Consider the following 18,914-nt stretch of genomic DNA (forward strand, 5'->3'; position numbering starts at 1 on the left):
AAAAGTTGACTGAGATTGTAAATGTTTAATTTATTGAAAATTAAAGAAGTATCAGAAAATATTTTTTCTTTGTGTTTAATGATAAATAGTGTATAATAAAGCTCTTTAGTTATTTTTATGTAAGACACTTAGTAGAATTGAGTTTTAAGGAGCTATTTTAATTTTTTCTGTTTGGATTTCATCAGCAACAAAATATCAACTCTTACAAAATACCAGAATGTCAAAAAGCTAGCAATCTTAGAATGTGCATGCCAACTAAAACTATTACTAGTTGGAGGATTTGGCCATGATTAATCCAATAGCCCAATTAGCAAGTTCTGATTTATGCACCATAAAATAGTCTGATCACTGCAAACATATCAAGAGCCAGCTTTTTCTACCAAGTAGTAGTATTAAATTTATTTGTTTAAATTTTTTATTGGAATATAGTTGATGTACAGTGTTGTGTTAGTTCTCTACTGTATAGCAAAGTAAACCAGTCATACACATACACATATGCCCACTTTTGTAAAGATTCTTTTCCCATGTAGGACATTACAGAGTATTTTGTAGAGTTCTCTGTGCTATACGGTAGGTCCTTATTAGTTATCTACTTGTTTCACCCTGCGGCATCTGAAAGGCAACCAACCTTGTCCATTACCAGGAAGAAGACACTCTTACTAGGAGAGAATCATGAACACAGTGGGTGAACTTCTTACATCACATCAGTGTTTAGTGATCACGTGGATGTTCCCCTGGGTTTTCCCTTCTGATCTGGCCTCTTGGATAACTGCCTTCTCTACCAGCAGGTTGCTAACTGATTAGAGAAGCCTGGCTCTCTGTGTGGATAGGATTAGGTCTTACATTCTTCAGAGTATCTAATAAACTTTTGTCTTACTACTGATTATAACTTAAATAATGACTTTTACTAACAGAGTCCCTGAATTTCACTTCTTGTCAATCCATGTGAAAAACATAAGAAAGAAGAAGCAGAAGAGAACAAAAAAATATCTTCTTTAAAAAATGAACTGACTTGACAAGATGGGAACTTGAAACCCAGAGTGTTGCCAGAGCTGCTCTAGGTCTTTGCTCAAAACCTGCCAACCCCCACCTTTAGCAAAAGTTAATATAAATCTTTAAACGAAAGGCTTCAGAGATAATAAAGGAAGCTACAAACAAAAACCAGATGCAACCAGCTGGGACCAAGATGTTCACAGATCTGACCTCCAAGAGACTCTGCATCTCATTATACATTGATTTTACCATATTATCATATTAAATGACACAATTTCTGATGGCCAAGACCTGACATTAAGAACCAAAAAGGATAAAAAGGAGTGGCACTCCATACCCCAGAAGACTAATGCATATGCGTTCCCATCATTAGCCACACTCCTCCTCACTTTGTCGTTACTTTTTAAAATTAAACTCCTCTCCTTACCTGGGCAAGAAGTTAATCTGTGAACTTAGTTCCCTCTTCTCTATTCTTGGGCCACTGAACAAAGCTTGTGCTCCCTCTATCTCAGCTTTGGCTTCTTTATTGGGCTGATGGAACTTGAAGGGATAAAGAAACCACCCTTGCCCAGACAGAGAACCAGTGCCAGTCTAGGGCCTGAGCAGCATCCATAGGACTTAACTTGCTAAGGAATGAGCTCTAAAGCCCCAAATGTGCAGGGCAACCTGAGCTAGTGTTATGCACAGTAATTCAACTAGCCTGGATTTGGGAGTGTCAGAATAAGAAAAGGAGTTGATGGCTAATTCAAGCAGCTCCCAGGGCCTCTTGGAAATCTAGTGAAACTTAAGGCCACATAATGTTTGGAGGTGCTCTCATAGTAAAAAGAAGAAAGAGGAGGAAAAGAAGGAAGGAGGAAGATGGGAAGAAGAGGGTGGAGAGGGGAGGAGGAGGCAGGATATAAGAAAAAGAAGAAAATATAACAAAACAAGGGCCATTAGGAGTGCAGAATTTGTATTAACTGGGCACTACAGATGGGTGTTCACTGGAAGGACTGATGCTGAAGCTGAAACTCCAATCCTTTGGCTACCTCATGCGAAGAGTTGACTCATTGGAAAAGACCCCGATGCTGGGAGGGATTGGGGGCAGGAGAAGGGGACGACAGAGGATGAGATGGCTGGATGGCATCACCAACTCAATGGGCATGAGTTTGATTAAACTCCGGGAGTTTGTGATAGACAGGGAGGCCTGGCCTGCTGCGATTCATGGGGTTGCAAAGAGTCGGATACGACTGAGCGACTGAACTGAACTGAACTAACAGATGGAGTGGTCCAATGTTGAGCCCGAGTTTAAAACTCACTAAAACCGTTTCTTCTTCTTTTTCAAATCTTTTCACATCTTTGTAATATGGGCATAACCGTGTTTGGGCAATATCAGCCGTTTTTCTCCTGTTCCTGGGAGCTCGCAGGTCCTTTCCTTAATTGAAACACCAAGGAATCAAACTATCTAGGTTTCCTAGCTAAGGACTGAGCTTCCTACCTAAAAGCAATGGGTTTTTAAGATGGGGGAGAATCATTTGAGAATCTGATGAAAGCTCTCGTCCCGAAATACACCCCCAAAATTCACACATACAACAAAATTACATGCGCTTTGAGGGCTGGGGCTCAAGCCCTCAGGCGCTGAAGTCCATCCAAATATAAGCTATGGGTCCCGGGTGAAGAACTCCGAAGGGTTTTTCTCCCCTAGATTTTGTTACTTCCCAGTGAAGACAGGACTCAGGGATTGAAGGATGCTGGAGGCTCGGGTGGTGGCGGAGAGAAAGGTGGGAGGCATGCTAGCACCAGTATTGCGAACAGAAGAGGCACCTCGGGGCAAATGCCCAAAACCCGGGGCTTCAGGCCCCAAAGCCGCCGCCTAGGCCACGCCTCCGCGTTGCCCGGCAACAGAGCTGCGCCCGGCACGGCGCGTCCCAGGCGCTCGTTCTCCCCGCCCCCTTCCTGCGGGCGGTGGCAACCGCTGGGACCGCGGTGGCTCCCCTACCGCTCTGAAGGGACCGGCCCGGCCCGAAGTCCCGGCCCGAAGTTGGACGACGCCGGAGCGTGAGAGGCGGGGCGGAACACCATGCAGGTGCGAATAGCGGGCTCCGGTGACCGTGGGGCACCCTAAAGGCTTCCCCAGCGGTGTTCCTACAGGAGTTAGGTTCTAACATTTGTTCTCCGTAAGAGCTAAATTTTGCGTCCGTCTCTGTCAGGATTGAAGAGAAATGCAAATAAGTTCTAAGAGAACGCCGTTTTTTCAGAATTTGAGAAAGACTTAAGGTTTGTCGCTGAAGGAAACCTTTCACACCTAAATTCTGGAAATCTTACTGCCGCACTATTTATGACTTGAGAAACAGACCATCATTTTTAACCCAAGTGTAATTCAATTTAAGTATCCTGCCCCACTACATTTTAAAAAGGTCAGAGAGGAGACCTTAATAGTCGCATCTGTCTTGAGAAAGCCCAGGTGTCTCTGGAGTTTCTCCTACATGATCACGAAAACTCTGTTAGACTTCCATTAATCGTCGGTGAAGAACCCGCCTGCAAATGCAGGAGATGCGGGTTGGATTCCTGGGTCCGGAAGACCCACTGGAGAAGGAAATGGCAACCCACTCCGGTGTTCTTGCCCGGGGAATCTCATGGACAGAGGAGTCTGGAGGGCTACAGTCCTTGGGGTTTTGCAAAAGAGTCCCAAACGACTTAGCGACTGAACAATTCATAAAAAGGCTGCTCCTCTAGCTAAAGCTACGTTGTTAACAAGAAGCCTGTGCTTTTATTTCCTTTTTTAAAATCAAAGTAAAATTACCATTTTCCAACTTAGCAAATAGCTTATTTGCACCAGCTCCTTCCAATTAAAACCTTTAGGATTTTTCTGGTTTTACATATTTAATTTTGGTAATTGTGTATGCTGTGTAATTTATTAGGATATTTTGAACACAAATTAACATAATTTTAATGGGTGCTCTTTTTGGATTAATAACAGATTCCTGGAAGGTACATTTTATTCACTATGGAAAAGTATTGCAAATTTGTCCTGATTTGCATCTACTCTTCAAGAAAGAGGCTGAAATATAATTGAGTAAAGACAGCAGCACATTAATCTTTGTTTATTTATTCATTGGTTTATTCAACAGCCAGTTATTCAGTGCTTATGTGTGACTCTAAAAAGAGGTTACTGTGGGGAAATAAGGGAGAGTCAAATATAACGATGTCATGATAAATACCATAATACTTTAATAATGTGGATTGTGGTGCCTATTTCTATTTTGTTTATTATGATTTCATAGATGATTTCTTAAAGGCACGCGAAGATTGGCATATAGAGCATTTACTATTAAATCCCTTTGCAACTCATTCCCAGGTCAGTTAAAGAGAACAGTCAGAGCTATGAATGAAACCTTAAGTATGGAGGTAGCTTCCCAAGGTAGCTCAGTGGTAAAGAGACCACCTGCCAACGTAGGAAATGCAGGTGTGATCCTTGGGTTGGGAACATAACCTGGAGGAGAAAAGGGAAACCTGTTCCAGTATTTTTGTGTGGAAAACCCCGTAAACAGAGGAGCCTGGCAGGCTAGTCCATGGGGTGGCAAAGGAGTTGGCTATAACTTAGCAACTAAACAACAACATTGTGATGTCATGAATGTCAAGAAAGTGTTTTAACAAGAAAAGAGTGACAACCTTTCCCAAATTCTGCCTAAGAGATCAAATATAATGAATATCCACTGAAAATGACAGCATGGAGCTCCTAGGTGACCTTAGAATGGTTTTGAAAGGAGTATTGGTGGTAGAAGCCAAATTTGGACTAGGATGCAGAGTGAATGGGAGATGGAAGTGATTATAGAATATATAGACAACTATCTTAAGAAGTTTGAGCAGGGAGGGAAAAAGAGAGATAGAGTGGTAGGGTGTGTGAAGTGTAGGGAGGGTTTTTTTTTTAAAGATGACTGCTGGATTTTCTGATAATAATGAGCTTGGTTATTTGGACCAACTCCTCTGCTGAACATAAGTAAAACTACCTCTGATCCTTAAAAGCATCAGAGGTAACATGATAGAAAACAATGAGACCAAAATCGAAGGGAAACTAGAAAAGCAGGTGAATGGATTTCTAGAGCTTTAAAGTCGCTTTTACCCCTAAGGGCATCTTAACAATCTGCAGTTTGGTTCTGGGTATAGTCACAGGGTGAGAAGGAACCCAGGAGTTTGGCCTGTGAAAGCATGGGCAGCTAATAGGAATATGAACCAGAGATAAACTCATGTCTAGGGGAATTCAAGGAACGTTGTCTTGATGCTTGGTGGAGCAGGGGATAAAAAGAAAAGCAATAAAACCTATCCCCAAGAAGTTGTGGCTCAAGACAGCTCTCACATAGATTGCAGCCTAAAGCATATTGTCTGGGTGATCCAAAGAACTTCAAACTGTGAATTTATTATAAATTAGTAATATATTGTATTGCTTGTACATACCTGGAAGAAACAGCAAATCCTGTGGATAAAGACATCTTTATCTTAGAATTCCTGCCTGTAAGTTCTCAGGACATCAAGCAGAAGTCAGCCAAAAGTAACCATGCCCACAGGGGGACAGGGTACTATGAACATAAACCAACAAAAGCAGAGTTGCAAAGACTTCAGTTACCTGAGTGATCAGAAACAGGTTATAAAACAACTGCTCTTTATGTTTAAAAAACAGAAGACAAAATTGAAGTTATCTTCAGAGAGTAGGAAACTATAAAAAGTGACATTCAAATCTGATGACATTTTTATACACTACAGTGAACCCGGCAATATCAAAGTAAATTAAGAAAATAATTCCATGTATAATTACATCAAAAAGAATACAATAGGAATAAACTGAAAACTACAAAACATGGCTGATAGGATCGGGGAAGAGACACTAGAGCACCTTCTCTCTCTCTCCACACACACAGCAGGAAGGTTCTGTGAGTACATAAGAAGAAGGCAGCGTCCTGCAAGCCAGGAGAGTTCTCACCAGTACCAGCCCTGCTGGCACCTTGATTTTAGACTTCCAGCCTCCAGAACTATGAGAAAATAAATTTCTATTTAAGTCACCTGGTCTGTGATATGTTACAGCTTCCCACGCAGACTAACACAGGCTGCTTTTGTGGACAAAACATGGCAGCTGGTTTCGCCCAGAGTAAGTGATAAGAGAAGCTAAGAGGAAACAGCAGCAGCAGTGCCTTTTGTGACTAAGTCTCAGAATTGAAATAGTATTGCTTCCATCATATTTTCAGTTTATTAGAAATAAGACCATGGGTTCAGCCTATACTCAATGGAAGTAGGATTGCGTTCCACTTCTAAAAAAAAGGCGTATGAAAGAATTTGTGAACATACTTTAAAACCACAATAGATTACAAAGATTAGATACAGATGAGGACATTTTATAGTGACATGGCACGGATGGCAGAAAACAACCATCTTAATAGAGGTTTTGGAGAGCAAAGTTCTGGGTTGGTAGAGTGGTGGGAGAATTATGTGGAAGTCTCAGAAAGAAAAGTAGCACAGAAGGGATAATCTTTAAATTCCATCTGTATGATTCACACAAATCCTTAATTGTCAGGTAAACTCCATATGTAGGTAAGAGACCACAAGTTGCCTGGCAGGCAACAGCCATTATAAGATGAAAGGACTGAGCTGATCTGAGGTTTTGGGTGCTGCCCACTTCAGTTGAAAGAGGTTGATTTTCAGTTCAGCCAAGTTAACTGCAAGTATGAAAATCAACATACTTCAGAGGAACATAAGAAATCATGAATTTCTATGATGTATCATCCTTAATATCTAGTATACAATAAAAATTAGACAAGAAAAAAAGAAAATGAAAAGCCATAATCACAATTAAAGCAACCAATGGAAGCAGATCCTTAGACTATCCAGAGGTTAATATTAGCGAACAAAGAATTTAAAGCAGCTATTATAAATATATTCAAGGATGTAAAGGAAATTTAATTAACAGATGGAGAATCTTAACAGAGAAATAGAAACAGTAATAAAACAATCAAATGGAAATTTTTGAACTGAAAAGATCAATGACTTAAAATAAAAAATAACTGAATGGGCTTAATGGCAAATTGGAGGTGGCAGAAGACACAGGGAATTTGGATTTATCAATGTAAAGTGTCCAGTTTTAAGAACAAAAAGAAAATTACTAAAAGTGAATAGAGATTCAGTGAACTGAAGGGATATTGTTAAATGGATTAACATACATCTAACTAGAATACATAGTTAACATGGATATACATGTAACATACTGTAAGGAATTGTAGAAGGAGAAGAAGATAGGGTGGAGGGGTAGGAAAAAAATTAAGGAAATGATGGATAAAACTGTCCAAAGTTTGAGGGAAGGCGTAAATTAAAAACCTAAGAATTCAGGGAACTCCAGACAAGATAAATAAAAATAAAACTGCACCAAGCGCACATAGACACCCTCTGAAATTGAAAGATAAAATCTTGAAAACATCCAGAGAAAAGACATAATATTAAGATGTGGGTATTATGGATGTATAGGAGAACAATAATATCATTATTAGCTGACTTCTCATCAGAAATATCAGAGGCCAGAAGGCCTTTCAAATGCTTTAAATGCTGGAGGGAAAACTTTCAAGCTAAATTCTACATCCAGCTAAACTATCTATCAAAATATTGGGAAAAAATAAACATTTTCAGAAATATGAAAACTGAGATTATTCATTTCCAGCAGACCTGCATTGTAATAAATACTAAAGGAAGTTTCTTTGGACTGAAAGGAAATTACATCAGGTGAAAAACTGTATCTAAAAGGGAGTGAAAAGTACCCTAGATGGTAAATATGTAGATAAATATTAAAAACTAAATATATTTTTTCTTAATTTTAATTGTTTAAGGCAGAAATTTTAACATTGTATTAAAGTGATTCAAATATGTTGTAGATGTTAATATATATAACAGCAATAAAGCAAAGGGTAGGATAGTGGAAAATGGAACTATACTAAGCAAGATTCCCATATTTTATATAAAATAGTCCAATATTAACTGTAATAAGTTAAAGTTAGGATTACAATTTCTAGAACAATTATTAAAACATTAATGAAAAGATGTATACCTAAAAAGCCAGTTGCAAAAAATTAAATTCTAAAAAATATTTAATTAACCTAAAGAAGGCAGGAAAGGAACAGAGGAACAGAAAGCAAACAATACTAATTGAAAACAGGAAAACAGTGGCCCTACATCTAACATTAACATTTATTATATTAAATGAAGTAAACATTTCAATTAAAAAGTAGAGATTATCAAAATAGTTGAAAAAACAATATATAACGACATACTGCTAAGAGAGAGACACTTTAAATACGAAGAAACAGACGGATTGAAATAAAAGAATTGAAAAAGACATGTTATTTAAACAGTACTTAGTCTTAACCTATATAAACTACGTTAGTAACAAACAAAGTAGACATCAAGATGATGATTGCTGTTGTTGTTCAGTTGCTCACTCCTATCTGACTCTTTGCGACCCCATGGATTGCAGCAAGTTACATTTCCCTGTCCATCACTATCTCCCAGAGCTTGCTCAGAACTCATGTCCATTGAGTGGATGATGCCATCCAAGCATCTCATCCTCTGCTTTACCGTTCTTCTCCTGCCCTCAATCTTTCCCAGCATTAGGGTATTTTTCAGAGTCAACTCTTAGCATCAGGCGGCCAAAGTATTGGAGCTTCAGCTTCAGTATCAGCCCTCCCAATGAATATTCAGAGTTGATTTCCTTTAGGATTGACTGATTTGATCTTGCAGTTCAAGAGACTCTCAAGAGTCTTCTCCAGCGCCACAGTTTGAAAGCATCAATTTTTGGCATTCAGTGTTCTTTATGGTTCAGCTCTCATGTCCATACAATACAGTTCAGTTCAGTCGCTTAGTCGTGTCCAACTCTTTGTGACCCCGTGAACTGCATGCAGCATGCCAGGCCTTCCTGTCCATCACCAACTCCCAGAGTTTACTCAAACTCATGCCCATTGAGTTGGTGATGCCATCCATCCATCTCATCTTCTGTCATCCTCTTCTCCTCCTGCTTTCAATCTTTTCCAGCATCAGGGTCTTTTCAAAAGATACAGCTCTTTGCATCAGGTAGCCAAAGTACTGGAGTTTCAGCTTCAACATCGCTCCTTCCAATGAATATTCAGGACTGATTTCCTTTAGGATGGACTGGTTGGATCTCCTTGCAGTCCGAGGGACTCTCAAGAGTCTTCTCCAACCCCACAGTTCAAAAGCATCAATTCTTTGGCACTCAGCTTTCTTTATAGTCCAACTCTCACATCCATACATGACTACTGGAAAAACCATAGCCTTGACTAGACAGATCTTTGTTGGTAAGGTAATGTCTCTGCTTTTCAATATGGTGTCTAGGTTGGTCATAACTTTTCTTCCAAGGAGTAAGTGTCTTTTAATTTCATGGCTGCAATCACCATCTGCAGTGATTTTGGAGCCACTCAAAATAAAGTCAGCTGCTGTTTCCACTGTTTCCCCATCTGTTTGCCATGAAGTGATGGGACCAGATGCCATGATCTTAGTTTTCTGAATGTTGATCTTTAAGCCAACTTTTTCACTCTTTCACTTTCATCAAGAGGCTCTTTAGTTCTTCTTTGCTTTCTGCCATAAGGGTGGTGTCATCTGCATATCTGAGGTTATTGATATTTCTCCTGGCAATCTTGATTCCAGCCCTTGCTTCATCCAGCCCAACATTTTGCATGACGTACTTTGCATTTGAAGTTAAATAAGCAGGGTGACAATATACAGCCTTGCCTTGACATACTCCTTTCCCATTTCAGAACCATTCCGTTGTTCCATGTCCCGTTGTGTTCCTTGTTGACCTGCATACAGGTTTCTCAGGAGGCAGATAAGGTGGTCTGGTATTCCCATCTCTTGAAGAATTTTCCATTTTATTGTGATCCACACAGTCAAAAGCTGTAGCCTAATCAATAAAGCAGAAGTAGATGTTTTTCTGGAATTCTCTTGCTTTTTCTATGATCCAGTGGATGTTGGCAATTTAATCTCTGGTTCCTTTGCCTTTTATAAATCCAGCCTGGACATCTGCAAATTCTTGGTTTAAATACTGTTGAAGAAAGGGAAAGGCTAGAGATCTCTTCAAGAAAATTGGAGATATCAAGGTAATATTTCTTGCAAGGATGGGCATGATAAAGGACAGAAAAGGTAAGGACCTAACAGAAACAGAAGAGACTAAAAAGAGGTGGCAGGAATATACAGAAGAACTATACAAGAAAGGTCTCAATGACACAGATAACCACAATGGTATGATCACTCACCTAGAGCTGGACATCCTGGAACGTGAAGTCAAGTGGGCCTTAGGAAGCATTACTACAAACAAAGCTAGTGGAGGTGATAGAATTCCAGCTGAGCTATTTAAACTCCTAAAAGATGATGCTGTCAAAGTGCTGGCTAGACTCAATATGTCAGCAAATTTGGAAAATTCAGCAATGGCCACAGGATTAGAAAAGATCAGTTTTCAATCCAATCCCAAAGAAGGGCAGTGCTAGAGTGTTCCAACTACTGTAAAATTGCACTGGTTTACATACTAGTAAAGATTATGCTCAAAATCCTTTGAACTAGGTTTTAGTAGTACATGAACCAGGAGCTTCCAGATGTACAAAATGGATTTAGAAAAGACAGAGGAACCAGTGATCAAATTGCCAGCATTAATTGGATCTTGAAGAAAGCAAAGGAATTTCAGAAAAACATCTGCTTCTGCTTCATTGACTTTGCTAAAGCCTTTGTATATATCGATCACAACAAACTGTGGAAAATCTCATAAAGGATTGTAGTAACAAACCATACCTATCTCCTGAGAAACCTGTATTTGTAAAGAAGTAGCAGTTAGAACTAGACATGGAACAACTGACTGGTTTCAAGTTGGGAAAGGAGTATGTCAAGGCTGTATATGGTCACCCTGCTTATTTAACTTATATGCAAAGTACATTATGAAAAATGCTAGGCTTGATGAATCATAAGCTGGAATCAAGCTTGCTGGGAGAGGTATCAACAGCCTCAGATATGCAGATGATACCACTCTAATGGCAGAAAGTAAAATGGAACTAAAGAGCCTCTTGATGAAGGTGAAAGAGGAGAGTGAATAAGTTTGCTTAAAACTCAACATTCGAAAGTTAAGATCATGACATCCAGTCCCATCACTTCATGGCAAATAGATGGGGAAAAAAATGGAAACAGTGGCAGACTTTATTTTTGGGGGCTCCAGAATCACTGAAGATGGTGACTGAGCCATGATGTGAGTTGGTTTTGCCTACTATAGTCTTCAAATTATTTTCCGTGACTTATAAGTTTTTTCATTAATAGTGTGTGTATATATATATATTTTAGATTTATTTTTTATTAAACATCTCAGTATAACATTGAGGGTACAGGATGTATTCTTTTTTATCAATGTATGTAGTCGCATTAGTACTGGGAAATGGGGGGAAAGTAGTCCATTTTGTTCTAGTCTTTAAAACTAATTATCTAGCTTGTGTGTAGAGTTCATGAATAATTATATGGTTGGAAATGCTGCATATCAATTTTACAAATATTAAAATGTACAACTGTGCTAATAGGTTTTAAAAAATTTTTTGTATAGGATCCAAATGAAGATACAGAATGGAATGATATTTTAAGAGATTTTGGCATTCTTCCTCCAAAAGAAGAGCCGAAAGATGAAATTGAAGAAATGGTTTTGCATTTACAGAAAGAAGCAATGGGTATAGTTGTGCCTTTGGTGGTCTGGATAAGGGAGTAATACGGTTATGATAGTGATCATGTATTTGGTGAATTTAGAGGGAGATAGGATGTTAGAAATAATTTAGTAGAAATCCCACTCATACTTTTGAAATTAGGATGCTGACACCTAAAATTCCTAATTCATGTATTGAAAGTTACATCCTAATATTAGAGCTGAAATGCCCTAGTATTTAACCTAATGAGCTTTTTTTCTGTTATATCTCCCTGCCTTGTGATTACCTTCTATTTCCGTCATTCTGTATACATGTATTACTTGCCAGTATTTCCAGGTACTTGGGGAACTCTACATTTATGAAGTCTAGTTGACTTTCACATCTGTTTTTAAATGTAACTTGATAGTTCTATGAACTCTGAGGGAGTAATAATATTTCAAACAAACATGTTTGAAACATGAAACAGTCAACCACAATATAGCTTTATATAATGAAGAAACTTGAATATCAATATTAAAGATATTCGTGATCTCCATTTATCTATTGTTTTTCTAGACAGGTAATTATAAAGTAAAATTGGTTTTTTTTTTTTTTTAATTGGTTTTTAAATAACTTATTTATCTACAACTTCTTATTGTGTTTCAGTTAAACCATATGAAAAGATGACTCTTGCAGAATTGAAGGAAGCGGAAGATGAATTTGATGATGAAGATATGAGAGCTATTGAAATGTATAGGTACAGTGATTCGTTTGGATAATTTATGAGCTTTTGAATGAAGTATTAATGAAACTAAGGAAAATTTCCTATTTTTGTGTAGAGACTATATTTTAAAAAGAACAAAACTAATTTTTAAATTACATTTAAAAAATAACTCACTTTATATAAGATGGATTTTTCCCCTGATCTTTTTTACCTTTGCTTAAATAAAAAACTGTTCAATAATACTCAACAGAACTTCGTCAAGTGAAAAAAATGTCACTAGAAGGCTAATAAAAAGAGGACCATGATTTTCCTTATGGTATGATGTCTGTTAAGGGTTTCTATCATTTAATGATTAATTAATTGGTAGTCATAAATTCTTTCAGAAGTTAGAACAAGTACACAGATTTCCTAACTTATCCTGATACCAAAACCAGAAAGAGAAATTGCAAAAACAGAATGCTACAGAAAAACATCTCTTATGAATGTAGGTATGAAAAATTTTATCAAAATATTAGCAAATTAAGTCCAATAACTTAAAAGAAGAATAATGCATTCTGATCAAATGGGATTGATCCCAGGAATCCAAAGTTGTTTTAATACACACAAAAAATCAGAGCATTGGATTGGAAGCATCAATACTCTGGTAGCAATGAACACAACTAGAATTCAGCTCTTGATTCTTAATACTATTCTTCAATAAAAGGAATCAGTGTTTCTTAGAGAACTGCTTTAGTCAACAGTGTGAGTTGAGAAAGAATAGGATGAGTCTGGGGCATTATCAGAAAGTTAAGGAAGTGCTGAAAATTTTAAGGCACAAGAGACAAACTAAAAGATTTTATAATGGCCAGAGTTGAAACAACCTGAAAAGCTAACTTATTATAATATTGAATTATAAAATAAGTCATAAAATAATTATCCTTAAGTGTATAGTAATACAGATAAGTAAGTGAATATATGAACAAAATTCAGCAAAGTAGCACTTCTTCCCCACTGAAGAATTCCAGTGAATAAGTGTAGATGAAATGAGGAAAATGGAAAAGTCACCATCAGAACATCACAGTAATCTACTGATAGTTGCTAAAATGAGTGGGGGGAAGTTTAAATAGAAACAGGATTTTTGCATAATCTCAAAGTATTGCCCCCAAATACTTAATAGTTACAATGGAGGAAATAGTTAAGTTTACACTGTAGAACATTGGCAGACCCCATCTTAGCAACGTGAGTAGGACTATCACCAATAATATATAATAATATGATGTGCTAAGGAGGACACATCAGCTCTACCACAGACACACAATCAGTGGTATTCTCAATAATGCATTGCATCGATCTAATCATAAGAATATATCAGAGAAACCCAAATTTGAGAGACTTTTGAAAAACAACTGGTCAGTTTGATGCCAGGAAAGATGGCAGAGTAAAAAGCTCCAGAAATCCATCTCTCTATCCAGGCAACGATTGTACTGGCAGAAACTGAAGTGAAGACTTTGGAACTCTGGAGTCTATTCTGAATACTTAAAATTGCCAGCATAGAGCTTGGCTGGTAAATTACAATTTCAGTCCTCAGTGTAGTAACAGCTATCCATCCCTCATTTCCACAGCCCCACGGGGGACAGCTGTTTCAGCAGCAACCTGTGTTTCTGGCACAGCTTGCTGGAGCCAAGGTAGGCGTTAAGGACTTTGTGCTCAAATATCAAGGTTCTGTGTTCTGATTGCAGATTGCTGCTTCTGAAAGCAGAGGTACAGACACAGAGATTAGCAGCCATTGTGTCACCACCCTCCTGGCTCAAGTGGCTTCCGTGGTGTTTTAAGGAGCCATATCTGTTTTTTTGGTTTGGAGGGTTGTTTTTTTTTTTTAACATTCAAAAGCAACCATATATATGGGGGGACTTAGAAAGCCTTGGAAAAGTGGAAGTCTCAGGAAGGACCTGAGATGTATGCTTTCACCTCAGGCTAAATCCTGTCACAGACACACCTGCTGTAAAAACAAACAAAACTCATGAGTTAGAAGAAGAATCTGATTTCTAGTGTTATCAATTAAATGAAACATTCAGTTTTCAAAATAAAATCATAAGGCATAAAAAGAAACAGGAAAGTATGGTCCTTTCAAAAGAACAAAATAAATCAATGCAAAATGTATCTGAAGATGCCAAAGTGTCAGACTTACTAGACAAAGATTTTTAAGACACCTTAGTTAAAGATGTTCAAAGAGCTAAAGAAAGACATGAGTGAAAACAGGAAAACATCATATGAACAAAATGAGAATAGCAATAAAGAGAAATTATAGAAACCAAAAAGACATTTTGAAACTAAAATATACAATATTGAAATATACACTAAAGTGCTTCAAAAGCATATTTGAACAAGCATAAGACAGCGAAAATTTGATGATGGGATGAGTGGAAGTTTGAGTTTGAGGAACAGGAAGAATAAAGAAAAACAAATGAGCCTAATTGGCTTTGTTTGTGGTACACTGTTAGGTAAACTAGCATGTATAGTATGGGAATCCAAGCAGTACATTTGTCATACATGGAGCAGAAAGCATATCTGTAGAAATACTAGCTGGAAACATCTCAAATTTGACAAAAGGCATAAATCTACAGATTTATGATGCTCAGAGGACTCCAATTAGGATAAACTCAAAGGCCCACACGAAGACACATCTCTTAGAAAGACTATCAATCAGCCATTTTCTCATCAGAAATCTTAGAGGATGCAAGAAAAAAAGAAAAAACTCATCAACCAAGAAGTCTGTATTTGGCTAAACTATGCTACAAGGATGAAGGAGAAATTAAGAACATTTCTAGATGAAATCTAAGTGAGTTTGTTACTAGTAGAAGTGCCCTAAAAATTAGGGATGAATTTAAAGGGCACTAGACAGTAACTTAAAATCATATGAAGAATAAACAAACATAGATAAAAGTAAGTATATAGGTAAATATAAAAGCCAATATTACTATACTTTTGGCTTTTAACTCCATTTTTTCTATATGGTTTATAAAACAATAATTATAAATCAATGTTAATGGACTTACAATATATAACAACATTTCAGTTCAGTCACTCAATTTTGTCCGACTCTTTGCAACCCCACAGACTGCAGCACACCAGGCCTCACTGTCCATCACCAACTCCTGGGACTTGTTCAAAGTCATGTCCATCAAGTTGGTGATGCCATTCAACCAACTCATCCTCTCTTGTTCCCTTCTCCTCCTGCCTTCAGTCTTTCCCAGCATCAGGGTCTTTTCTTATGAGTCAGTTCTTATAAATAGGTGGCCGAAGTATTGGAGTTTCAACTACAGCATTAGTCAAGCATTAGTCCTCCAATGAATACTCAGGACTGATTTCCTTTAGAATTGATTAGTTTGATCTCCTTGCAGTCCAAGGGACTCTGAACAATCTTCTCCAACACCACAGTTCAAAAGCATCAATTCTTTAGTGCTCAGCCTTCTTTATGGTCCAGCTCTCACATCCATACATGACGGCTGGAAAAACCAAAGCCTTTACTAGACAGACCTTTGTCAGCAGAGTAATGTCTCTGCTTTTTAATATGCTGTCTAGGTTGGTCATAGCTTTTCTTCCAAGTAGCAATTGTCTTTTAATTTCATGGCTGCAATCCCCATCTGCAGTGATTTTGGAGCCCAAGAAAATAAAGTCTGTCACTGTTTCCATTGTTTCCCCATCTATTTGCCATGAACTGATGGGACTAGATGCCATGATCTTAGTTTTCTGAATGTTGAGTTTTAAGCCAACTTTTTCACTCTCTTTCACCTTCATCAAGAGGCTCTTCAATTACTCTACTCTTTCTGCCTTAAGGGTCTGTCATCTGCATATCTGAGGTTATTGATATTTCTTCAGGCAATCTTGATTCTGGCTTGTGCTTCATCTAGCCTGGCATTTTGCATGATGCACTCTGCCTATAAGTTAAATAAGCAGGGTGACAATATGCAGCCTTTATATACTCCTTTTCCAATTTGGAAACAGTCTGTTGTTCCATGTCCAGTTTAACTATTGCTTCTTGACTACATACAGATTTCTCCAGAGGCAGGTAAGGTGGTCTGGTATTCCCATTTCTTTAAGAATTTTCCACAGTTTGTTGTAATCCACACAGTCAAAGGCTTTGGTGTAGTCAATAAAGCTGAAGTAGATGTTTTTCTGAAACTCTTGCTTTTTCTGTGATCCAGTAGATGTTGGCAATTTGATCTCTGATTCCTCTGCCTTTGCTAAAGCCAGCTTGAACATCTGGAAGTTCATGGTTCACGTATTGCTGAAGCCTGGCTTGGAGAATTTTGAGCATTACTTTACTAGCGTGTGAGATGAGTGCAATTGTGTGGTAGTTTGAGCATTCTTTGGGATTGCCTTTCTTAGGGATTGGAATGAAAACTGACCTTTTCCAGTCCTGTGGCCGCTGCTGAGTTTTCCAAATTTGCTGGCATATTGAGTGCAGCACTTTCACAGCATCATCTTTGAGGATTTGATGGAATTCCATCACCTTCACTAGCTTTGTTGGTAGTGATGCTTCCTGAGGCCCACTTGACTTCACATTCCAGGATGTCTGACTCTAGGTGAATGATCACATCATTGTGGTTATGTGGGTCATGAAGATCTTTTTTGTATAGTTCTTCTGTGTATTCTTGTCACCTCTTCTTAATATCTCTGCTTCTGTTAGTTCCATGCCGTTTCTGTCCTTTATTGTGGTTATCTTTGCATGAAATGTTCCCTTGGTATCTCTAATTTTCTTGAAGAAATCTCTAGACTACATAACAATGTAGCCTGAAACAATAGCAATATAAGGAACAAGGGATGAAGTTGTATAGGAGCAGAGTGTATGCTATTGAAGCTAAGTTGGTATTATTCACAAGTTATAAGATATTAATCTTAATCCTTAAGATAATCACTAAGAAAAAATACAGAAATGGAAAAACAGGAAATTTAAGTGATATACCACGAAATCATCTACAATACAAAAATACAAAAAAAGCAATAAAATATACAAAAAGAAGAACTGAGAAACAAAAAGGCTGTGAGAAATAGAAATACAGAAGATAGCTAAATGGCAGAAGTAAGTCCTTCCTATTCAGTAATTGCTTTCTTGTGTCAGTCCCAGCCTATTGATAATGATGCTATTGGCTAGGAATGCCTGAGGCTCTCACCTGGGCCTGAATTACTTATAGTTGTGGCTGGACTGGTTCTTGCAGTTTGGAATAAGATTGTAGGATGCACTTCAGCAAGAAACCTTGGGAGAACTTTGAGGAACAAGATTCTCTACAAATCCTGAAGAATACATAGCATGGCTGAGGGCCACTCAGCCAGAGCTGGTGGGGGTGTGCTAGCAGGACCTGGGTCTGTGTCTGTATTAGGGTCTATTGATGGGGGATCTGGGTTTCATGGGTTCACTCTATTGGCTAGTCTAGAGCATAAGAGCTGGAATTAGGGCACAGGAATGGAGAGGAGAGGTCATTCAAGTGGTCAGTGACCCAGGGCTCTCTGAAAGAAAGGCTTTCATGTTCGGGGACAGCCTAATTCCTTATCTAGTTACGTTGCTAGTAGCTGTGTCATACATCTGCCAGTATGGTTTTCAAGATGGCTGTCTTTTAAAATGGATGCCTTGGTAACCAAAAGCTGCATTTCAGGCTCTTACATTTTATACTTTGTAAAAGGATTTTAAATTAATTCATCAATCTCCAATTAAAAGCAGAAATTGACAGAATGAATAAAAGGAAACACATGCAGATCCTGGCAACTAAGCAGTCTTAAGAAAGGACAGAGCTGGAGGACCCACACTTACTGATTTCAAACCTTGCTATAAAGCGGCAATAACCAGAACAGTGTTGCCGTGACATAAGGATAGATCACGGACCAGAAGACTAGAATAGAGAGGCTATATAGAAACCGTCACATATAGTCAAATGATTTTTAACAAGGGTGTCAAGAACATTCGATGGGGAAAGAACAATCTTTACGATCAGTGATACTAGGAAAACTGGATATCCACATGCAGAAAAGTGAAGTTGGACTCCTGCCTCATGTCATATACAAAGTTGACCTCAAAATGGATCAAAGGCCCAAATTTAAGAGCTGAAAGTATAAAAACTTTTCAAACAAACAAAACACAGAGGAAAATGTTTATCCATGGCGTTGGATTTGGAAGTTATTTCTTGGATATGACACAGAAAACACAGGCAACAAGAAGAAAAAATAAATTGGATTTCATAAAAAATTTAAAATATTTGTGCATCAAAGGACATTATCAACAAAGTAAGAAGACAACCCACAGAATGGGAGAAAATACTTGCAAATTATATATTTATGACAAGGGATCACTAACCAGAATGTATAGAGAACTCCTTAAACTCACCAAAAAAAACCACCCCAATTCAATTAAAAAACATGCAAAGGACGAATAGACATTTCTCCAAAAAAGGTATACAAATGGAAAATAAGCACATGAAAAGATGCTTAATATCATTAGAGAAAGGCACAAAACCACAGTGAGGTTCTGTTTCACTCCACTATGGGGGTTT

At 38.0% G+C, this 18,914-nt stretch overlaps 2 protein-coding genes across 2 annotated transcripts in view; both read left to right on the forward strand.

Moving 5' to 3' along the window:
• CLOCK (clock circadian regulator) overlaps window positions 1-18,914 on the forward strand; it is a 332,535-nt gene that overhangs the window by 158,865 nt on the left and 154,756 nt on the right. The gene's annotated exons all lie outside the window — the stretch shown is intronic.
• The window catches only part of PDCL2 (phosducin like 2), a 34,088-nt gene continuing 18,119 nt past the window's right edge, over window positions 2,946-18,914 (forward strand). Inside the window, exons 1-3 of the mRNA XM_065914697.1 lie at window positions 2,946-3,058; window positions 11,594-11,714; window positions 12,333-12,423. Of these exons, the coding sequence (XP_065770769.1) occupies window positions 3,053-3,058; window positions 11,594-11,714; window positions 12,333-12,423 (218 nt within the window). The 5' untranslated portion in view covers window positions 2,946-3,052. The remainder of the gene's footprint in view (window positions 3,059-11,593; window positions 11,715-12,332; window positions 12,424-18,914) is intronic.

Source organism: Muntiacus reevesi, chromosome 22, assembly GCF_963930625.1.
Source record: "Muntiacus reevesi chromosome 22, mMunRee1.1, whole genome shotgun sequence".
Classification (NCBI taxonomy): Eukaryota; Metazoa; Chordata; class Mammalia; order Artiodactyla; family Cervidae; genus Muntiacus; species Muntiacus reevesi.